This window comes from Ylistrum balloti, unplaced genomic scaffold (assembly GCF_031769215.1).
Source record: "Ylistrum balloti isolate Yb309-2 unplaced genomic scaffold, AGI_CSIRO_Ybal_v1 Utg370578, whole genome shotgun sequence".
Taxonomy (NCBI): domain Eukaryota; kingdom Metazoa; phylum Mollusca; class Bivalvia; order Pectinida; family Pectinidae; genus Ylistrum; species Ylistrum balloti.
The window spans coordinates 134,095-155,000 of NW_026782360.1; the positions used below are offsets into that span (position 1 = coordinate 134,095).

General features: G+C 35.5%; 1 protein-coding gene across 1 annotated transcript; it reads left to right on the top strand.

Moving 5' to 3' along the window:
• The first annotated feature begins 10,010 nt into the window (after window positions 1-10,010).
• Window positions 10,011-11,003, top strand: LOC132556548 (uncharacterized). Its single transcript, XM_060220959.1, has one exon. It carries the CDS (start codon window positions 10,011-10,013, stop codon window positions 11,001-11,003), a length of 993 nt encoding a protein of 330 aa, XP_060076942.1.
• Window positions 11,004-20,906: the final 9,903 nt, after the last annotated feature.

A 20,906-nucleotide genomic window follows, 5' to 3' on the forward strand; every position in this document is an offset into this window, starting at 1 on the left:
CTACTTCTTTGTAATGCCAGGAGAAAACAATTTGTTTTCTGACAAATGGCAACAAATCTTAAGTATTTACCAAATATTGGAAGAAATGTTAGTAAAAATGTATTTGTATATCTCGTACTGATTAGAGAGGTTAAATTTTTAATTGACAAGACATTATAGTGTCATCATGTACTGGTGTTAAGGGAACTATAACAGGTTGACAGAGATGTGTTAGGTACTTTGTTGAAAATATTTATAAAGAGAACTGAACTACAAGAATTCCACTTCATTTAGTGGAAATGCTGATTGTACTTCAGTTTACATTATCATTTTGTTTAATTGTGGGGCAAAGGTCATCATCAAATTGTAGATTCTGTGTTTAGACTTGCTTATTACATATACAGTCAAACCTGGTTATCTAGAACTTGGCAGGACCATGGGAAACTTTCAAGATAACTGAGTATTGGATTTAAGTGAGTTTGAATGTTTTGTGTAAAGCTAAATGGGACCAAAGAAATACTTCGAATTAAATAGGGTCTTCGAGTTGTATGAGTTTGAGATAACGAGGTTTGACTGTATGATAATGTTTCCTGCTTACTTTACAAAAGTCTGATCTTATATCAGAAATATTGTCCTTATATGTGTTATCATTTCCTTCTTTAGAGGCTGCACTAGTATAAGTATTATGTAGTGGTTATGAGAATTTTCACGTGATTCAGAAGGAATGATATAGTTTAATGTATTCCTGATCCAAAATGGCTGCCTTCGATTGACTGAGGTAGTGAAAAAACTTCAACCCCCACAAACATTTGTTCATGATTTAATCCTATTAGGTTCGTCTTGATAAAGAAATATTATTCAGAAATATTTGCTTTAAGAGAACTTTGAAAGTATATAGTTGGACATTTTTGGCATTTGGAATTTAAAAATTGTGGAATTTTTTCATTTACTTCAGACAAAGATAAATTTTAATGTAGAAAAAAAACCCATTTTTTCCATGGATTATGCCAACTTGTTTTAGATACACTCAGGATTAAATGTAAATATGTACTTTTTGTGTTTGTAGTTTGAACACATGTCAGTGACACTGTTTCTATTATGTCTGATGTGATGCTGTACTTATTTTACTCATAAAATTATTTAAATATCAATAAATCATTTCAGCAAAACATGTTGTTTACTTTATAAGTTTGCAGTGATTAGTGAAAAAACTATCAGAATTATTTTATAAATAAAGATGGAACACAATTTCACAATTTTTTACATGCTAACTCATAAATATAAATGACATATTTAACAGTAGCGAAACTCCTGTCTTGCAACAAAGTCAGATAATTGTCTGTTAAAATGTAAACCATCCTCACCTCTTTTAACAATTATATCTTGAATGAGAACAATAACAACTATAATTAATCTGTTGTATTTCCCCAATTGTACCCCTCCTGTACCAGTGGGCCTGAGACCCACAATTTATACAATAACAACTATAATTAATCTGTTGTATTTCCCCTATTGTACCCCTCCTGTACCAGTGGGCCTGAGACCCACAATTTATACAATAACAACTATAATTAATCTGTTGTATTTCCCCAATTGTACCCCTCCTGTACCAGTGGGCCTGAGACCCACAATTTATACAATAACAACTAGAATGAATCTGCTGTATTTCCCCAATTGTACCCCTCCTGTACCTTCACCCAAGGATGCTTCATCCCTACAGGAGCAGTATCATTTTAAAGAATTTTCTCTGTTTTTCATATCGGGCTCAGTCCCAGGGGGGCAAATACTCGCCGTTTATACAAAATTGAGTTCCTTCACCCAAGGATGCTTCATCCCTACAGGAGCAGTATGATTTTAAAGAATTTGCTCTATTTCCACTATTGGACCCCGATCAAACTTTCCCAAACGATGCAGAGTAAAGGAGATACAATTTTGTATAAACGATGGGTCATTAGGGGAAATGACCAAATTGTTAAAAATTGCTCTGCTTTTGTAGGAAAGCTGAATCATGTTCCAATTTGATCTAAAGCATTCTTAAGTAAAAAGGAATTAATTTGTGTAAACGGTCCGTCTCGACCTCTGGGGCGGGAGGGGCAGGACAAAATACGAGAAATAAGCAAATTCTATAAAATCCTGTGGCTTCATCTTTCCCCTCGACTTGAGATCACTCTAACACCAAACGGGATGAAGAATTCTATTAAAACACAGCTTGATACAAAATTACGTCTTTTAACATTTAGTTGGATTAATTGCTTGATACGTTACCTGGCCATCATATAACCTCATTCTCCCTACTGGAGTTTTGATGATGTTCCAAACCTGTTCTACAGACTAAAACATATTGCATAAAATTAATAAATAATGCTATGATGATTTGTTACGTTCTTAACAATCACTTTCAGCTGCAACAAAACTTTGCAAAAAATCATTTGGAGGCAATTGAATAGTTAAAAAGAGCGGTAAGTTTGTAGACAAAAACGACAGGGAAACTACTACTGTACAAGCGGTTATCTCCCCTGACTCATTCATATTGCCACGTCTTTCTGTATTATGGTCATAAATCGTTGCAATGACTGGGTGTCCTTATAAGTGATCTTAGATAAGACTAATTGAAAAGAATTATCCGCGATTTTATAGAGATTTTGACTAGTACATTGGGGTCGATTAACTGTTTCTCCTTTGTCAATTACAAGTGATATAAAGTAGAAGATGCGAAAAAACACCACTAATCCGCCCAAACATACACCGTATTGAAGCATCTGTGTTTCAAGGTGATTTCAAGGTTAGAAGTGTGCTGTAGTTTACATGATTTGTATCGTAATTAGTTCATATGTCAAGAATTTGTATTTATTAAAACACTCTCTTCAAGCTGGTAGGTATCTGATACAACTTCTTATAACACAACCAGTCAAAAATTATGTGTGACGTTTCAATGAAACTGTCACCTTCATCAGACGAATGAACTGTGTGAATCGTACTAGCAATGAAAGTATACAGTATAGGAAAGAAGATACATGCGAAGAGAAAAATCACCAAGGAAGAAAAATAAAATGAAAGCACAAGTATTAATTTTCTACATAAAAGAGTTAACATAAACAGCATGGTTTTGGAACAGTCATGAAACCCCAGAAGACTATCCGATACATCTTAGCTTATTCCAAGGATAAAGCGTTGCCGAATATGTATACAAGATCGAATCGGAGAAACTAATGGACACTTTAGGGTTCGATTTTGTGAACATCCAAGACGGCAAGGAATTTACCAGATCGGATGGAAAACAATTAGAGCCCAAGATAAACAAATCGGCACTGATAGATCATGCTACGTAGAAAATTTAACTCAAGGCAAAATGGTTGATAGAAAAACAGGCGGCGGGTCAAGGAAGGCATCAGATAAGATGACGGACCTTTTTTCAAATATGAATGAGGGACCCAAACAGTTTCCTATAAAAATGATCAGTGTTTAAAATGCTCAGCTGAATTGACTTTGTTTTAGGATAGTATACTGTTTAAATGAAAGATCAATTAAAGTTGTGCTGTAATATAAATAATTGACATTTCGTCATACTATTTAGGTATGATGTGAAAAAGATTTTGGTGTAAACGTGGATGAAGATCTAAATTTTAGGACATACATTCAGTTAAATGTTAACAAAGCCAATAGTATAGATGGTCTTATCAGAAGAACTTTTACGTGTCTGGATGTTTTTGTGATTGTTTAAATCACTTATTAGATTGCACTTAGAATATGCCTCCAGTGTATGGAATTACTATGTGAGCAAATATATTGATCTAATTGAAAACGTCCAGAGGCATGCTACCAAGATGATACCTGGTTTTAAAAACATGACATATACAGAGCGCCTGCAGAGACTAAATTTACCAACCCTGAAGCACCGTCGCATGCGAGGAGACCTAATAATCATGTTCAAGATTTTAAAAAGAACTTTTATGATCTGGAGTGACTAGGGATATGTTCTGACTATGTCTTATGTTCCGTTGTGGCTAATGTCTGTCTGTATCTTGTGTTCCGTTGTGGCTTATGTCTGTCTGTATCTTGTGTTCCGTTGTGGCTATTGTCTGTCTGTATCTTGTGTTCCGTAGTGGCTATTGTCTGTCTGTGTCTTGTGTTCCGTTATGGCTATTGTCTGTCTGTATCTTGTGTTCCGTTATGGCTATTGTCTGTCTGTATCTTGTGTTCCGTAGTGGCTATTGTCTGTCTGTGTCTTGTGTTCCGTTATGGCTATTGTCTGTCTGTATCTTGTGTTCCGTAGTGGCTAATGTCTGTCTGTATCTTGCCTTCCGTTGTGGCTTATGTCTGTCTGTATCCTGTCTTCGTTGTGGCTATTGTCTGTCTGTGTCTTGTGTTCCGTTATGGCTATTGTCTGTCTGTATCTTGTGTTCCGTAGTGGCTAATGTCTGTCTGTATCTTGTGTTCCGTTGTGGCTTATGTCTGTCTGTGTCTTGCCTTCCGTTGTGGCTAATGTCTGTCTGTGTCTTGCCTTCCGTTGTGGCTAATGTCTGTCTGTGTCTTGCCTTCCGTTGTGGCTTATGTCTGTCTGTGTCTTGTGTTCCGTTGTGGATAATGTCTGTCTGTGTCTTGCCTTCCATTGTGGCTTATGTCTGTTTGTGTCTTTTGTTCCGTTGTGGCTCTTGTCTGTCTGTGTCTTGCCTTCCGTTGTGGCTTATGTCTGTGTTTTGTGTTACAGTGTGGGTGCTGTCTGTCTGTGTCTTGAATTCCTATATTGTTATAGAGTTTTCAAATATTTAATTTGGTCATTCTGTGTCTTTCCTTGTTGAGTTGTCGTTTGGTCAATACTTGTCTCATTACTTGTACTAATATAACATTTATTTCCATTGGAAATGTGCGCCGTGTGTTGATTACCTTTCTTTATCTTAGGTCCTTAGCATCGCTGACGTGACCTGGAAGGATTCCTTATTACTTGCTATCTACTGTATCCTATTCTAAATTCGATTGCGTTATTGGTATATAAGTGTGTAATTCACATTAATGCCTGTTGTAAAGTACGGTAAACCATGTATATGTCTAAATCGGTACATATTGATTTCTCCTTGTAGTTGGTATGTCATTTTGAAAGAAAAAGTACAACGAGAACTATTACATCAGTTTAAATGATATTTCAGTTCTCCCTTGTACTTAAAGTTGTAATGCTTTTGTGATTTGAATTACAGAGTAAACCTTTCCTGTTAAATTTATTGTATGATTAAGTCGATATCTCCATTTGTGTAGACTTTTTGGTGTATATTTAGTTAATACCCATTCCCCGCCTGTTTACTGTGATTCGGTACCTTTCTATACCTCAGAGACTCGATACACTCGTTAACACTTTGTTGATTAAGTATCAGACTACGCAGATTACTGTTAAATAGTGAGGATTAACTTAAACCGTCTCGGACATTCTGTGGCAATGCTAACACGTTAGTGCCTAGTGCCTGGAAGCAGTATATGGGTAACGCATGTACAGGTACATCTAGGTATGTGTTTGTACACTTGTCACAGCACACATTCGTACGTAGCACAGATTTCTTTGTGTATGCAAAAACATGCATTGTATTTTCATAAATAAATATGATATTTAAATTTGAGTAATTACAGAAATAGTTTTTAAATGAGATAGAAAAAATATTGAATTTCACGTCTGAGCATTTATTAGAAAGCATAGCAACAAGTATACACACGAGTGCTTCGGTACGTGTATACATGCTATTCAGGGTATATATATATATATATATACCGTGTGTTTTACCGACATAACACTGGAAATTTGATCCACTAAACGGCATGGATCATTAGACACTTCTTTGTACGTACTTTAACGTAATGTATTCAGTAGAAATGTGATTCTCCGGCTCTGATTGAAAACAGTGTCAACAAGACTGGTTTGGAGATTTTAGTGTTGACTAGGGGTAAAGTCAGTACCCTGCAGCTGTGGATGTTTTACTGGTAGTATCATGGCGTTGTGAAGTTACCATACTCAACGCTAATTAAGGTGAGTGTTGTAAACATAGCTTTATTTCTAGTATGTTATTGTATCAATACACACAGGAACTTACTAAGGTTTCTATTTTGTATCCAGCTTGTTCGCGGTTTATGAATTTATCGGTATACATATTTGTTATATATTTATCATACTAAGTAGAAATACTTCTATTGTTACTATGACTACATAATAATTATAAGATATTAAGGAATTAAGTGACAATTCTGTTGGTAGGTGTACTGACATACATGTGGCAATCATACATATATCATTTTTTACTTCATTAGTAGTATGTTAATATATACTGTACACTGCCGGTGTTTGATATGATGACAAGTACTGGAAGTATATTTGATTCGCTTCAATGTTGGTTTTGGTAAAGTGTGATGACAGGTGCCATTTGTGGTACTGGGAATATCTAACTTCCGCTTCACATTTTGTTTTGGTGTGATGACAGGTGCCATTTGTGGTACTGGGAATATCTAACTTCCGCTTCACCTTTTGTTTTGGTGTGATGACAGGTGCCACTTGTGGTACTGGGAATATCTAACTTCCGCTTCACATTTTGTTTTGGTGTGATGACAGGTGCCACTTGTGGTACTGGGAATATCTAACTTCCGCTTCACATTTTGTTTTGGTGTGATGACAGGTGCCACTTGTGGTACTGGGAATATCTAACTTCCGCTTCACATTTTGTTTTGGTGTGATGACAGGTGCCACTTGTGGTACTGGGAATATCTAACTTCCGCTTCACATTTTGTTTTGGTGTGATGACTGGTGCCACTTGTGGTACTGGGAGTTCCGCGTCAATTTTGGGAGGAATATTGTCTGTTCCGAAGGCCTGTTGCTACGTTTATGTTACATTCTCGATATATTGTCTGTTGAAGATGTGATTATCTTAAGTTTCTACAGCTTGTTTTAATTTTATTTGTCTTTATACTTCATGTTGCATTGATTTTACTAGAAACCGTCAGCGGTATATAACAATCTGATCTGTGATATATCTCGTTACTGTCAAGTGCTCTTTGAATACCGTAGTCAGATATAAACATCGTTCATCCCAAGATCCCAGTACTGACACCTATATCGTAAGGCTGTTAAACAAATGCGTGACATGAAAATGGTCATATCTGTGAAGCTATTTATTTAATATTTAATACCAACCTCTCATTTTTTCTTTCCAATAACACAAGCATGTTTTCAAACGTAAGCAATCATATGAGAGAAAGTTTCTTTTTCTGTTTTACTGATAGTGTGCCAGGTGGACACAAAATCTATCTCAGATTTGAGATAAACAGTAAAGCCAGAACGGTCAGTGCTGTTTAAAGTGGTTAATGGAGGTTAGGATAGATATGATATAATCAGATCTCAGAATTAATCATGTATCACACATCGTACCTGTGACTACATATCTCTGTCTAGTTCTGTCAGATAACACTAGATTGGATAATCAGTGATATAGCGGCTTGTTCATAAAATGTCGATCATACAAGATCCTTCTTATAAGCTCACACGGTGCTCAGTACTAGTATGTGATCTTGTGTTTACTTATACACAATTGTCCAGTTCACTAGTTTGATATTTTATTGTTTCACAACCATGAGCGAAACGTTTTCCAAGTGTGTTAAATCTGTTTTGAGCGGAATAGTCATTACGCACGGATGAAAACACAGGAAACAGCCTAAAAATATCGGATATTGTATCAATTATCAAATTGTAAAAGGGTACATAATCCTTTAATCTTATTTTGTTGGTTTTGTGTGAAAGCCCTTATCAACATTGTAACGTCAAACAATTATCGATATTACAGCCCACCAACTAGCCAACAAGCAGATTATCGACTAGCTCGGGTATCTAAAGGGGTGTCATATAATACAGCGATCCATACTCCACGTTGTAGTGTAGGGAAGTGATTGTGGAAGTAATTACACCGTGTTTATTGTTACATTTGATTTTCTACTGGCATCTGATTAAAATGTTATTTACACAAGCTTTTAGCAAAGCTTAATCAATTAAATACATCAAACAGGTGCTGTAGCTATATTTTCGTGTTAAAGTGATAACGTATTTATTCAATATCTAATTCATTCATGTTCTTCAGTTCTTTCCTTTGACATAAGCACAATGAATTATTAATTTATAAAACTATGGGATTCATTATTATCTGAAAAAATAAGTCCATCAACAGAAGGCATAAATAAACATTCGCTTTGATCGATAAAACAAAACTTTTTTTAAAACAAAGTTAAAATGATTTCGTTACAGAATATACTAATACTTTTAATGAAATAACTGGCAAGATAGGGACAGTCGAGATGAACGATTATTTACAATGTCTATAAATAGTCTTAGACTAAAGAATCTAATATTAAAGTATCGTTACAATGGAAATGAGATGAGAAAGTAAATGAAAGGACTAGTGTATTGCGCTTATTTGTGTATTTCATTTGATCTATTTTTTCTTATAAAAACATTATTTTTCATTTTATCAGTTTTTTTCTGGTTTGAAATTTCAATCCTTATAATGACGGCAGTATGAATTTCCTTCCATTTAAAAGCTCACTTCCATATAGACAACAACTTAAACTATACTTTACACCTACTCGAGGACACATTTAAAGTAGCCTGGCTCTGTTTACCGAGCGTGTGTCGGTAATCTAAACTCTAACATTGGAAAGGTGATACCTTTTTATAGAATGCTTACTGACAGATAGGACTAAGTATTAGATTGCATGACTAACGACCTCTCTGCATTGATGTCGTCATGGTAGCCATTTTATAGTGTTGGCTGTCTGTCTGTGTTGTTTTCCCTTGTGTTTTGGTGTAATTACGACATTTATTTCTTTGTGTTGTTCGACAGTTTGTGTTGTCTTCCCTTGCGTTTTGGTTCATAATGGGACATTCCTTTGGCTTGTTTTGAAACGTTTGTCATTGATGGTGTGTCGTGAAACATTTGTCATTGATGTTGTGTCGTGAAACGTTTGTAATTGATGGTGTGTCGTGAAACGTTTGTCATTGATGTAGTGTCGTGAAATATTTGTCATTGATGGAGTGTCGTGAAATATTTGTCACTGATGGTGTGTCGTGAAACATTTGTCACTGATGGTGTGTCGTGAAACATTTGTTACCGACTGATATCCAGTATCGAGATAAATACGAGACATTATTACATACTCTACTGATTTCTATAATAAATTACATTTATGTATAAGTCTGTGAATGGTAGTTTGTCAATGTCACACAAAGCAACTATGACTGGAGATTATCCGGCTATAAAATTATGAAACATCATATTTCATACCTGAATGGCAGTTTCTAAATCATTGAATGTGGTATAAAGAGGGACAGACATGGTGTACGCCTACATTGTAACCCTGTATAATTCAGTCAGAATCAACCTTGATCGATAAAGATTTATACAAGTATTCGATAATATCAATCGGTTCTCCATTACAAATTAACCGCATGGATTCGTCTCAAATCAAAAATTGTAAATCGGTGAAATTCAATTACCATCAGAGCGGTGTTTAATCTGTGAGAATGTCCTCTGTGTGTTGACAGAATGACTTATATCACAGGCTTGTCGCTAAAATTTATACACTAACGCATTGTAGCTATAGAAGTACTTAGCTATTCGTAAAGACATTTTAAATATAGATTGTACACATTTACATCCAGGCTTAATTCCGTTTGTGGATTTAAATGTCTATTGAAGATTTTTAAAAGGTAGAATTATGCTTCAAACATCCACAGCATGAAATCGTCTAACTTGTTTAACGTTTTAGAATTGATTTTACAATTTTAGCCTTTTCCCACTTCTGGTGCTGAATATAAGTTTCTATATTTTTAAAGTTGTATATAGTCATCAAATCTTTTGATTAAGGCACTTGAGCTATATGAACAGCTTCAACCTTTTTTTTAATAATAACATGCTAACTTGATATTTATGCCTGATGTGTTTTTTTCAGAACATTATCTCATGTCAAAGTCAGTCAGTTTCGCGATAGGATGAAAAATGGTGTAAGGGAAAATGCCAGGTTTTGAATCCAATTCGAGGGAGGGTCGGCCTAAAACAAGCCCTGCCTACAATAGATCTACCAACCAGTCAAGGGCGACTTCCTCGCGACCGTACTCCCGTGGGACTTCACACGGTGTCTCACATGGAACGTCAAATGACATCGAGGAGGAGGACGAGGAATATCACGTGGAACTGTTAGAGTACGAATGGCCAGATTTACCTCCACTGCCGAGACTGAAGGATGCAATTACGCGTCAAAAAGTAAGCAAAGGAATAAGTTATCTACTTCCGGTTGACAAGGGCAAAAACTCTATAAATAACCGTTACCGGACTGACCTCCGGGCCATGTTCCAGGAACCTTATGCGAATGACGATTGTGGATATGATGATAATAAAGTTAAACTCAGTGCTCAAATCCATTTTGATACCAATACAGTTAACACGAAATGGTCAAAAAGACATTTTGACTCCATCCCTATAAAACTGAATTCTGAATCTGAAAAAGCCAAAAGAGTGTATGTACGCTCGGCTCCGGCACGAGGCGGAAGACAGTCTGGTGTGGATACTGACAAAATGCGCACGCGATCTAGTTTGTTCCTTCCTATGAAAAAAGAGGAGCATCCGGAAGCGGCAAAACTCCGTGAAGAAGTTAAAGTTATTCTTCAAAGTGTTCGAACAGAAACCGAATCTGATACTGATTCGGTGGAGGGCACGAACTACCAGAGACGAAGAAGTGAAGTGTTGAGACCGAGGAGAAGTACTATTACATACCGTGATGGTGTCGCTACATCTGGGTTAAATTCTAAACAACCGCGTGTAGTATTGACTGCGGAAAACTATAAATCATACGAGGATTTAAAGAGAACTAAAACGCCAAAGAAAACCATTCCAGAACTTTTCCAATCAAAATTTTTAAGTTTAGACGAAAATCAACATATATGGGAATGGTTACATCACGGAGAGGAGATGACTGATTTCCAATTTTTCCTTTCTGTGTGTGGATAAGAGATAAGATATTTAGGTCAATTATTTCACGAGATCAATTTATATTTTACGTTATAAACAAAAAATGTTCATGCCGCTCAACATTGATTCAGTTGTATTTATATTCCAACCTTTTTCTAAAGAGGATAAGCGAAAAATTCACGACTTTAGTTGATTCCTGATCCATTTGCTTTTTAGCAAATATGGTCTGTTGAAATTAGGTGTTCCTGTGCAGGATGTTATTGACACCAGGAAAAGACAGAACAGAACGAAAATAATGTTTTTACTGTAGCCAAGACACAGTCGATATTGTCCGTTGTACAATTACTTGGCTGAGGTATGTATCCAAGCTTAACGCTGATTTCTTTCGGATGAAATAATCATTGTAACTGATTTCCCTCATGAAGAAAAGATTTTTCTAGTTTCTATTTCCGATATATTTCTCTGGAGAATAAGTCCTCAGTGAATGTCTGTGGTACCTATGAAATATCTACTGGTGGAGTAAGGTCAACATCATCCAGTATATACATAGATGGAATATTGGCACGCCCTTCATGTCTGTACAATAGAATTTCATGTGTATCTGTTAACGACATAACTATTTGTGACACAGCCTCGTTATCATACATATACATGTGTTTGACTTTGTATAGAACGGTATAGAAACTGAAAGATTTTCTCTAATTGGTGTACGATTTGGGATCATAATGATTCTTGTAAGTATCTATTAGAAAATACAGGATTTCTATCAATCGGTACACATAAATAATTGTGAAAGAAACTAAAATTATTTCTTACATATTAGTGACTTGAAAATGGCACGTTAACAATTGTAGTTGTTGATGATAACTGTTGAAATAACAATTCATTTTGTAAAGTCTGGTTGTAGTTCCTCTGTTTCTAAATGACATATAAACTAACAGTTCTTATATAGATAAAATATACGCATGTCAATATCATCTAATGCTTCCTGCGGTATTTAATGTAACACTTCAAGGTGTGCAAAACTACAAGTGCCTTCTAAGTGATATATGACAGAATCTAATCACAGGCGCGCCCTTTGTTTTCATTTTTGTTGAGCTGTCGGTGGTTTTTTAATACTCTGATTAACACTGACCGAACTGGAGGCCCATTTTAATATTTTTGGCTTACGTTTAGATCGATTTAGAAACGTTCCGCTGTATATGGCTGGTAACTATGTTCATCTGGTAAACTTTATCGAATTTTAAATTTTAGAAAACATACAGACACGAAACCATAAAATGATCATACCTTGCCCTCTAAATTTGGTTTTCAAAAAATCGGTTTATACCAGTGTTGTTTATAAAAACATATCCGGTTCATTACTAGATCATGTGTTTAGACAAACTGACCAAATTTAACCAGATAACCTGACCCAGATTTTGACCAAACAACTTGCTCTAATTTAAGAAACAACTTGACCTAATTTTAAAGACAACTATATGCGATTTTGGCCTTTTCGCTTTAAAGCAATATTATTTAAGAACTGATTACATAGTAGACTAAACAACGTTGTAACACATAGGTTCATATTATTGGAACATACATTTGTATATGGTAATTTTTTAAGATTGAAAATTTTATCACCCTAGAATAAATAATCAAAGAAAAAATCATATACGCACATTGTGTTGCATTGCCTCTATAGTTTTAAGGTGTAAACAATACGAACGGATTATTCCAAACTGGTGAATTTATTTTTGAATGAAACGAAATAGGAAGTTAATTTTATAGTGATGATTCGTTAATATCAAATTAGAAAGATTAGACGTTGGTCAACCAGTGAGTAGAACGATGAACATTTATTGTCAGGTGACGATACCAGTGCCAGATATTAGTGTGTTGTATTTCTTCATTTACATCGTATTCTTTATCTAAATGACATCTAATTAGTGATCTATTAATTACGTGTACTTGTGTATGCCTTCATCTTTATCATAGAGTTTATCTATTTGACAATTAATTAGTGTTATGTTAATTACGTGTATTTGTGTATGCCTTCATCTTTATCATATTGTTTATCTATAGAACAATTAATTAGTGTTATATTAAATACGTGTACCTGTATATGCCTTATTGATGTATCGTTATGTATTAGATTGTTACATGTAAATGATAACTATTAATTTTGCACATTTGTGATTTTAATTTTCACCTACTGATTGATGCTAGTCCAACCAATTAAATATGATATATTGAAAACATTCTGTTTTCGTTATGATTACTAACAGTTATTGTAGAGTACTGCCTGTTTTGCCCCAGGGCAAGAAAATTAACCCCAGTTACTCCGAAGTACATGTGACGGACCTCCCGTATGTTGTTCAATGAAGTATTCACCAGCTGCTACAAATATGAAACTGGTGACAAACCGAGCAAACCAACCAACCCCAAAATATTTCATTGTCACTAAGCAGGATTTACTACAGAAAGGACAAGCAGCCAGATATTCAACGAACCAATAAATAAGGATTTAATAAGACATTCTTTTAATGTCATTAATTAAATATCAACTCATTGTTACATAAAAACACGCTTTCGCTATCGACTTGTTTAAACCTGTTACTTTTTCTTTCAGACGAAAACTTTTATATGGACAAGTGTGATACACCCCCACCAGGTTTAAATTACAGTATTTAGTCGGAAATATTGATTGTTTACCTACACAGGAATGTTAATGTGGCAGGATTTAACAAATCATTTTTATTTTGTTAATCATGTGAGAAACTTCTGTAGAAGTTCCCATTCATCCTACTTGGCGGGGAACATTGAATCATTGTCATTAACGTTAATTGGGACTCACATGAAGAAACAATATCGTATAGTCAATAAGAACATCAATATTTAAACCTAAAGCACACAAAAACTATATGAACCACCTCACAATTAGCTAATAATTGTAGACTTCATAATAAGCTAGCCGTTTTTCTACACACGCTATATAATGATTAGGTGCTTTACTGTTGTTTTTGATCTAACCACACACGATCTATACTCTCCATCGTTTTAGGGTCTTCTCACTCTGATAGAAAATTGTCAGGATACTGTATGTATTCTTAATTTAGCAGAATTCTCATGCCTTTTGTCTGAGCTATACAAGTTCTCCATCCTGTCATTGGGAATCAATAATAAACACATACAGCATTTCAGTGTTGAATACAGCTTGATAATAACAGAACAATTGGTCAGTTGACTTTACATGTTTTGCAAAGCATAAATCACAATAAACACGGCTCCGTGATAAAAAAAAATCCGGAAAATTATAGAGTGTACAAAAACCGAAAAATAGTCTATTACCGTTACATCCACAGTTATCCTCCCCACAGTTTTTACGCGACAGTTATCCCCGCCACAGTCTTTACGTAACAGTTATCCTCGCCACAGTTTTTTCGCGACAGTTATCCTTGCCACAGTCTTTTCGCGACAGTTTACCTCGCCACAGTCTTTTCGCGACAGTTATACTCGCCTCGGTCTTTTCGCGACAGTTATCCTCGCCTCAATCTTTGCGCGACAGTTATCCCCACCACAGTATTTACGCGACAGCTATCCTCGCCACAGTCTTTTCGCGACAGTTTACCTCGCCACAGTCTTTTCGCGACAGTTATACTCGCCTCGGTCTTTTCGCGACAGTTATCCTCGCCTCAGTCTTTTCGCGACAGTTATCCTCTCCTCAGTCTTTGCGTAACAGGTATCCTCGCCACAGTATTTGCGTAACAGTTATCCTCGCCTCACTCTTTACGCGACAGTTATCCCCACCACAGTATTTACGCGACAGCTATCCTCGCCACAGTCTTTTCGCGACAGTTATCCTCGCCAAAGTCTTTGCGCGACAGCTATCCTCGCCACAGTCTTTTCGCGACAGTTTACCTCGCAACAGTCTTTTCGCGACAGCTATCCTCGCCACAGTCTTTTCGCGACAGTTTACCTCGTCACAGTCTTTTCGCGACAGCTATCCCCGCCACAGTCTTTTCGCGACAGTTATACTCGCCACAGTCTTTTCGCGACAGTTATCCTCGCCTCGGTCTTTTCGCGACAGTTATCCTCGCCTCGGTCTTTTCGCGACAGTTATCCTCGCCTCAATCTTTGCGCGACAGTTATCCTTGCCACAGTCTTTGCGCGACAGTTATCCTCGCCTCAATCTTTGCGCGACAGTTATCCTCGCCTCAGTCTTTACGCGAATTTCAGTTTGTAATAATTCTAACCCTTCTTAGAAGGAGTATTTATGTACACATATGGTGTAATTTTGGATGCCCTTAAGAGTGTGTGTTGGTCGATGACTACATACCGAAGTTAGAGGAGAAATACTTCACGTAATGAGTAGAAAAGCTGTCCATCCATTTCCAGCCCCATCGACCTCTTTACTTCCTTAACCCGCATAGTAAGCTTGAATATAATATAAGTGTGTTTATTTATGAAACAATGTTACACAGATTTATAAATCAATAATTACAAAACATCATGTTAATTGATAGATTGATTTAATACATGTTTTAAACATAGAATAAAAAATCAAAAGCTAAAAATAAATGAAAATGAAATTACCCAGATCACAGGTACTGGACTCTCCGACATTTACCCTCCGATGTGGGAGTCAAAAGAATGTTTACCTTGGATTATTTAGAGTAGATAAACTTAAATAAACCAGAGCGAGAACTGCATTGGTCGGCAAACATGTAATCTACAAAGTCACTGTTTATATTTGTATGCCAGTCATTTAACCCGTACACAGAAAATAAGTCACATTGGAATATACTGTTCATTTTGTTTGGCCATAAGAAAAAAGTAGCGTGCAAAATGTGAAGAAAAATATTTAGACGTATTATCTGAGATATTGTAATTCTTGAATGCCGTATAGGTAATGTAGAATATAGGTGTCTCTCAATAGACATAGAACACTAGTGATACGGTTTATCAGTACAAGCTCGAGACCATCTGTGTGATCAATTATAAAAAAAAATACAGAATTAATTTTATCTGTATCACACTATGTAACTATCGCTCTTACGAATCCACTGGGTATATAAGTCCTTATAACAGAAATGATTATTAGGTAGTATATAATACACCAGTAAAACAAAATAAAAATTGAGTTGGAAACAGAAGTCACGAACAGATACAATAATTTGAAGGAGGCCATAAGATGCTGGATGTTTTGTTGTCTTCGCTAGACAGAAATGACTTAAGCCTGGAGTGTTGTTGAACATTATGTTTTATCTTCGCTATACAGAAATGACTTAAGCCTGGTGTGTTTAATGAACATATTGTTTGTCTTCACTAGACATAAATGACTAAAGCCTGGATTGTTATGATGGATATTTTGTTGTCTTCGCTAGACAAAATGACTTAAGCCTGGTGTGTTTAATGAACATTATGTTTTGATATCACGCTGATATCACGGTAATACACCGTGATTAGGTCTAATTGGCATGTATTCCGATTTTGTACTCAACATGTTTTGACTGACTACAGTCATGGGACTCTGACCTCATGTCCTCTAACTAATTATTCCGTTAGAGTGTTCTTGATATATAAATAATATGGCATACCCCTTACCCTTCATTGTATATATATATATACTTACAGAAAGAAAACACAATAACAGTAAATTAATTTAAATCAATGACTAATCATTTTAAATACCCAGTCGGCTTTTATAACAATGTCTTTTTCTTGTCTATTTATCATATTTACTGTCTGCGTGACTTTGAAAATTTGAAAACAAAAATATACTAATAATCAAATCAAACTAAAATAGAGTGGGCTATTAAACTAACTCTACAGTCATACACACTACTACTGTATACGGATGTATGTATTATCCGATACGAATTTTGACGGAACCGAAAATTCAGTAACGTTGCAATTCAGTAGCACATACCTACATGTGTTAAGAATCCATTACAGTTTGCAGAAATATTGTATTGAATATATAATGACAGTATGGAGCATTTTGTGGGAACTTCCATTCATGTCTTGCTTATGAAATAACTCAATTTTCTTTTGACATATAAATGCATCACATTTCATTAAGAGAAAAAAAAATTAAATTATTGTTTATACAGATTCAAGACAAATAATATCACTTAAAATTGTTAACACAGATCAAAAATCCGACGAAGGAAATACCGACATGCAGACATGGCAACAGAAACTTGATAAAGAGTCAAATCAAGGAGGACAGGGTGAAATATGAGCAACAGAAAGGTATACACGGGGACTCTTGAAAAAAGAAGAATAAAAACCAAGTATTACGGAAAATATTAAATATAAAAAAGTGCAAAGTCCAACATCATATCAATAAATGAGCATGTTGCTGTCGGTAAATTTATACCTAATTATTCAGAAAACTTCACACAAGTCACCTGTCTCTCACTCTTTATATAACAAATATGTATAAAACGAACACCTGTAAAGGAGAATATCTAGTGACAATTTATTACGATTTATTAGTGTTGTCAATGAACCTGAAAAATACACCTGTAAAAAGAAGTGTCAAAGTCCCACATTTCTTGGATGCTGTGCCAAACAGACAATAAAAAGAGCACCGAAGCGACTAAGTGGTATTGTATCGGTCGTGTTATATCATATGATTACGCTGTATAGTGAGATATGTATTAACATAGTGGTGTACTGTAAGTGTTAGGCAGAACTCGCGTTGATCCAAAAACACGCGGCCTTTGGCAATGGTACAATAAATGTCTTTGATAATCTACAAGTCTTTTCACACAAGGTGCAAATCAAGTAAAATAAAAAACATTTGTCAAGATAGCATCAACGTGCAAATCAAATAAAAATCATTTGTCATGATAGCATTAATGTGCAAATAAGTTAAAGATAATGATTAATGTCAAATGCATGATAATTGTGCCCAATAATGAACGTTGTTATAATGAAGAAGAAGATGCTTACCATTCCTGAACACATGGTCTTATCCTCTTTATTCTTACTCATGAGGTTCGGACTGCAGTGTTTCTTTCCGTATCTTTTGGCTCCTTTAATCGATGTTAAGTTTATATTCAGAAGTTGATGATATAGTAATGTTCCCTTTATGATATTGTTTTGTAAGAGAGATTTTTTTCGGACACATTAGCTCGGATCAATTTATACAATAAAGCTACCATTTTGATAGTACATACTATTAAGTAACATGTCCACAGGCAATAAATCTGCATGGGAGTTGGTGCTGCTCCCAAATTGGAGGGTCATTATTGATATATTCGTACATTAGAATGACGTCATTTTGTTTGTAACGGCCGTGTTTAGTCTACGCCGTCTAACATAACAGTATTTGCGTGCTTTTCAATAGGTTTTCGTATCTTATGTGGTGTCAGTTGTAATGATAATGTAAGCACTACTGTATAACACCAAACGAAAAGTAATCTGTTGCAGAGTCTTTCGAACCCAATTTTCCGATTATTTAGGGCAACGCTGCACATGTATTGTACTGATAACCATCTCACTTGGCTAATGTTCTCATACCATGTTGGTTTCACTGAAGGACAATAGAAATACATGACGGCACAGCCAGCTACGTAAAGAGTTTATAAAAAATAAAAGGACTGAAATGCCATGACATTTGAGGGAGACAGGTAGGACAGCGTGTTAGAAAGCAGGATACTAGCAACAGCAGGACTCTGGGAATTTATAGCAGCTAACCGTCAGAGGTGTTGTGGTCCCTCAAAACAGGCAGGGAAGATAGGACCTTCTTTTGCTTTATTTAACCAGGCAGAGATGAAGAAACATTTTCTTTGTGTGGAATCGCCTGTACCCAGTTAAGTCATGGTTCCATTGTATTATTTAATGTCATGCATATATTTTAAAATATGTACATTCATCCGTAATAAAAACGATTAAAATGTCAAACAGGAATTCTTACGACAAATTATTTTCATTAATAAACGTTTTTCAAACTTTCTGTTAGAGGTGCCATACTGTTATCGTAAAGTAACAAAGGATATTCCTTAAAGGGAAATGATACCAACACAAAGCATTGGTTTTGTCGGGGATTTATGTTCATCTCACCACACCAGATGTCTTGTAATAAACTGTTTCATTATAATATACGAAGTTTACTCTATCTCATTTGATATAACTATTGAATAGTGCCGTTCACCTGTATGACTGAATAATTCTGTTATCTTTAAATTTCCTGATCCATTACAATGACAATGCAGGTGTACTAAAGCTCCTGACTGAATTTCATCAGGATTTTATTTTGATGCTAATGTCAAGGGCCATCTCAATCATTTCCGACCGTGGTCTGCAAACTGTAAGGACGTAACTCAGTTTACAATGTATTTGTAGGTCTTTACTTACATAGTCTATCGGTAAAGAGTCTCTGATACAATTACCTTAAGCTGTTGTTTAATCGCTGTTCTTTTAGAAATGTTGACTGTTTTTGTGACAGGTAGACAATACTGAGGCACGCGTCCAGGTACCGATGGCATATATATACTAGACAATTTCTTTACGGCTATATATTGTACAGCTGACATAGCATGGTTATAGAGTTCCTAATATGAATATTAATTTATGTCTGTTTCTTTGACAGCACTTTACTTTCTGAAATGTTTGGTAAGATGGTATACAATTTACTTAGAATGAACCGTGATTATGTATTGAAGGAGGTGCACAACGTCCATTAGGAATGGATAGTACAATCTACGACATTACTTTAAGCTCCATGGAAATACGTTGCACTTTTAAATGGTAACAGCCTGAAATTTCATAGTGATGTATTCTAAAGCATGCACTTGTATGTAAAGTGCACCTCAAGGGTAGAAGAGTGTACTCAGTATATATATCGGGGGAACATACAGTTATTTTTTGGTATCAACAGCATACTTCATCATGGCAAAGGAAGGATAAATTGTGTACTTTGTAGTATAAACAGTTACCTTTGGGAATGTATAGCTGATACTGAGTGACCAATATTAATTATCATTTCCGAATAATAAACCTACAAAAATACATTATGTCTAGTTACTGTTACAATATACGGCAATTTATAACAAAGTAGTTACGTGAGTTTTAATCAACAAGAGGAAATATACATTTTCACTTAAAACACAACAATCGTTATCGGGAACAATTTATCTAAACCGATCTTATTCAATGACACTGATAACTCTAGTATTATGATCTTTTACAAATTAAAAGAAAAAAAAAACCACCCAAAAAACCCAAAACACATGAACGTGTAATATTCTTTTCCTGAGTTGATAAATCATCATATCCATCTGAAAACAGGTCAATAATTGATAATTAAATGCTACTGATATATTTTAATGAGGAAGCAAAATATATATTCATTACATACAAGCAACACATGAAGATGAACGATCGCGCAGAAAACATATGTTAAGGAGTGTATGCTAACAGGACTTGTCCTAATTCTACATTGGTAATTATATCTTCATTTGATCAAGCTTGTCAAATGTCGGCTTGTATCATAACCTCTCATAGATAACACCTGTCACATTGCTTATGATTTGTGTCTTATATGGGTAGTTTGTCTTGTAAATATAAGGTTGTATAGTAAACACAGGTAGGTAGAAAGATGGGTAGGCTCTGTAGTATTTCAGAATTGGTCTGGAAATTGGAAGGTTGTTTAGTAAACACTAATTGGTCGGGAGACGGACAACAGATTGGAAGGTTGTTAAGTAAATACAAATTAGTCGAGAGACGGACAACAGATTGGAAGGTTGTTAGCAAACACGAATTGGTCGGGAGACGGACAACAGATTGGAAGGTTGTTTAGTAAACACAAATTGGTCGAGAGACGGACAACAGATTGGAAGGTTGTTAGCAAACACGAATTGGTCGGGAGACGGACAACAGATTGGACGGTTGTTTAGTAAATTCAAATTGGTCGAGAGACGGACAACAGATTGGAAGGTTGTTTAA

Excerpts from the sequence above, each read along its gene's own strand:
- LOC132556548 (XM_060220959.1), top strand. The coding sequence starts at position 10,011 with ATGCCAGGTTTTGAATCCAATTCGAGGGAGGGTCGGCCTAAAACAAGC.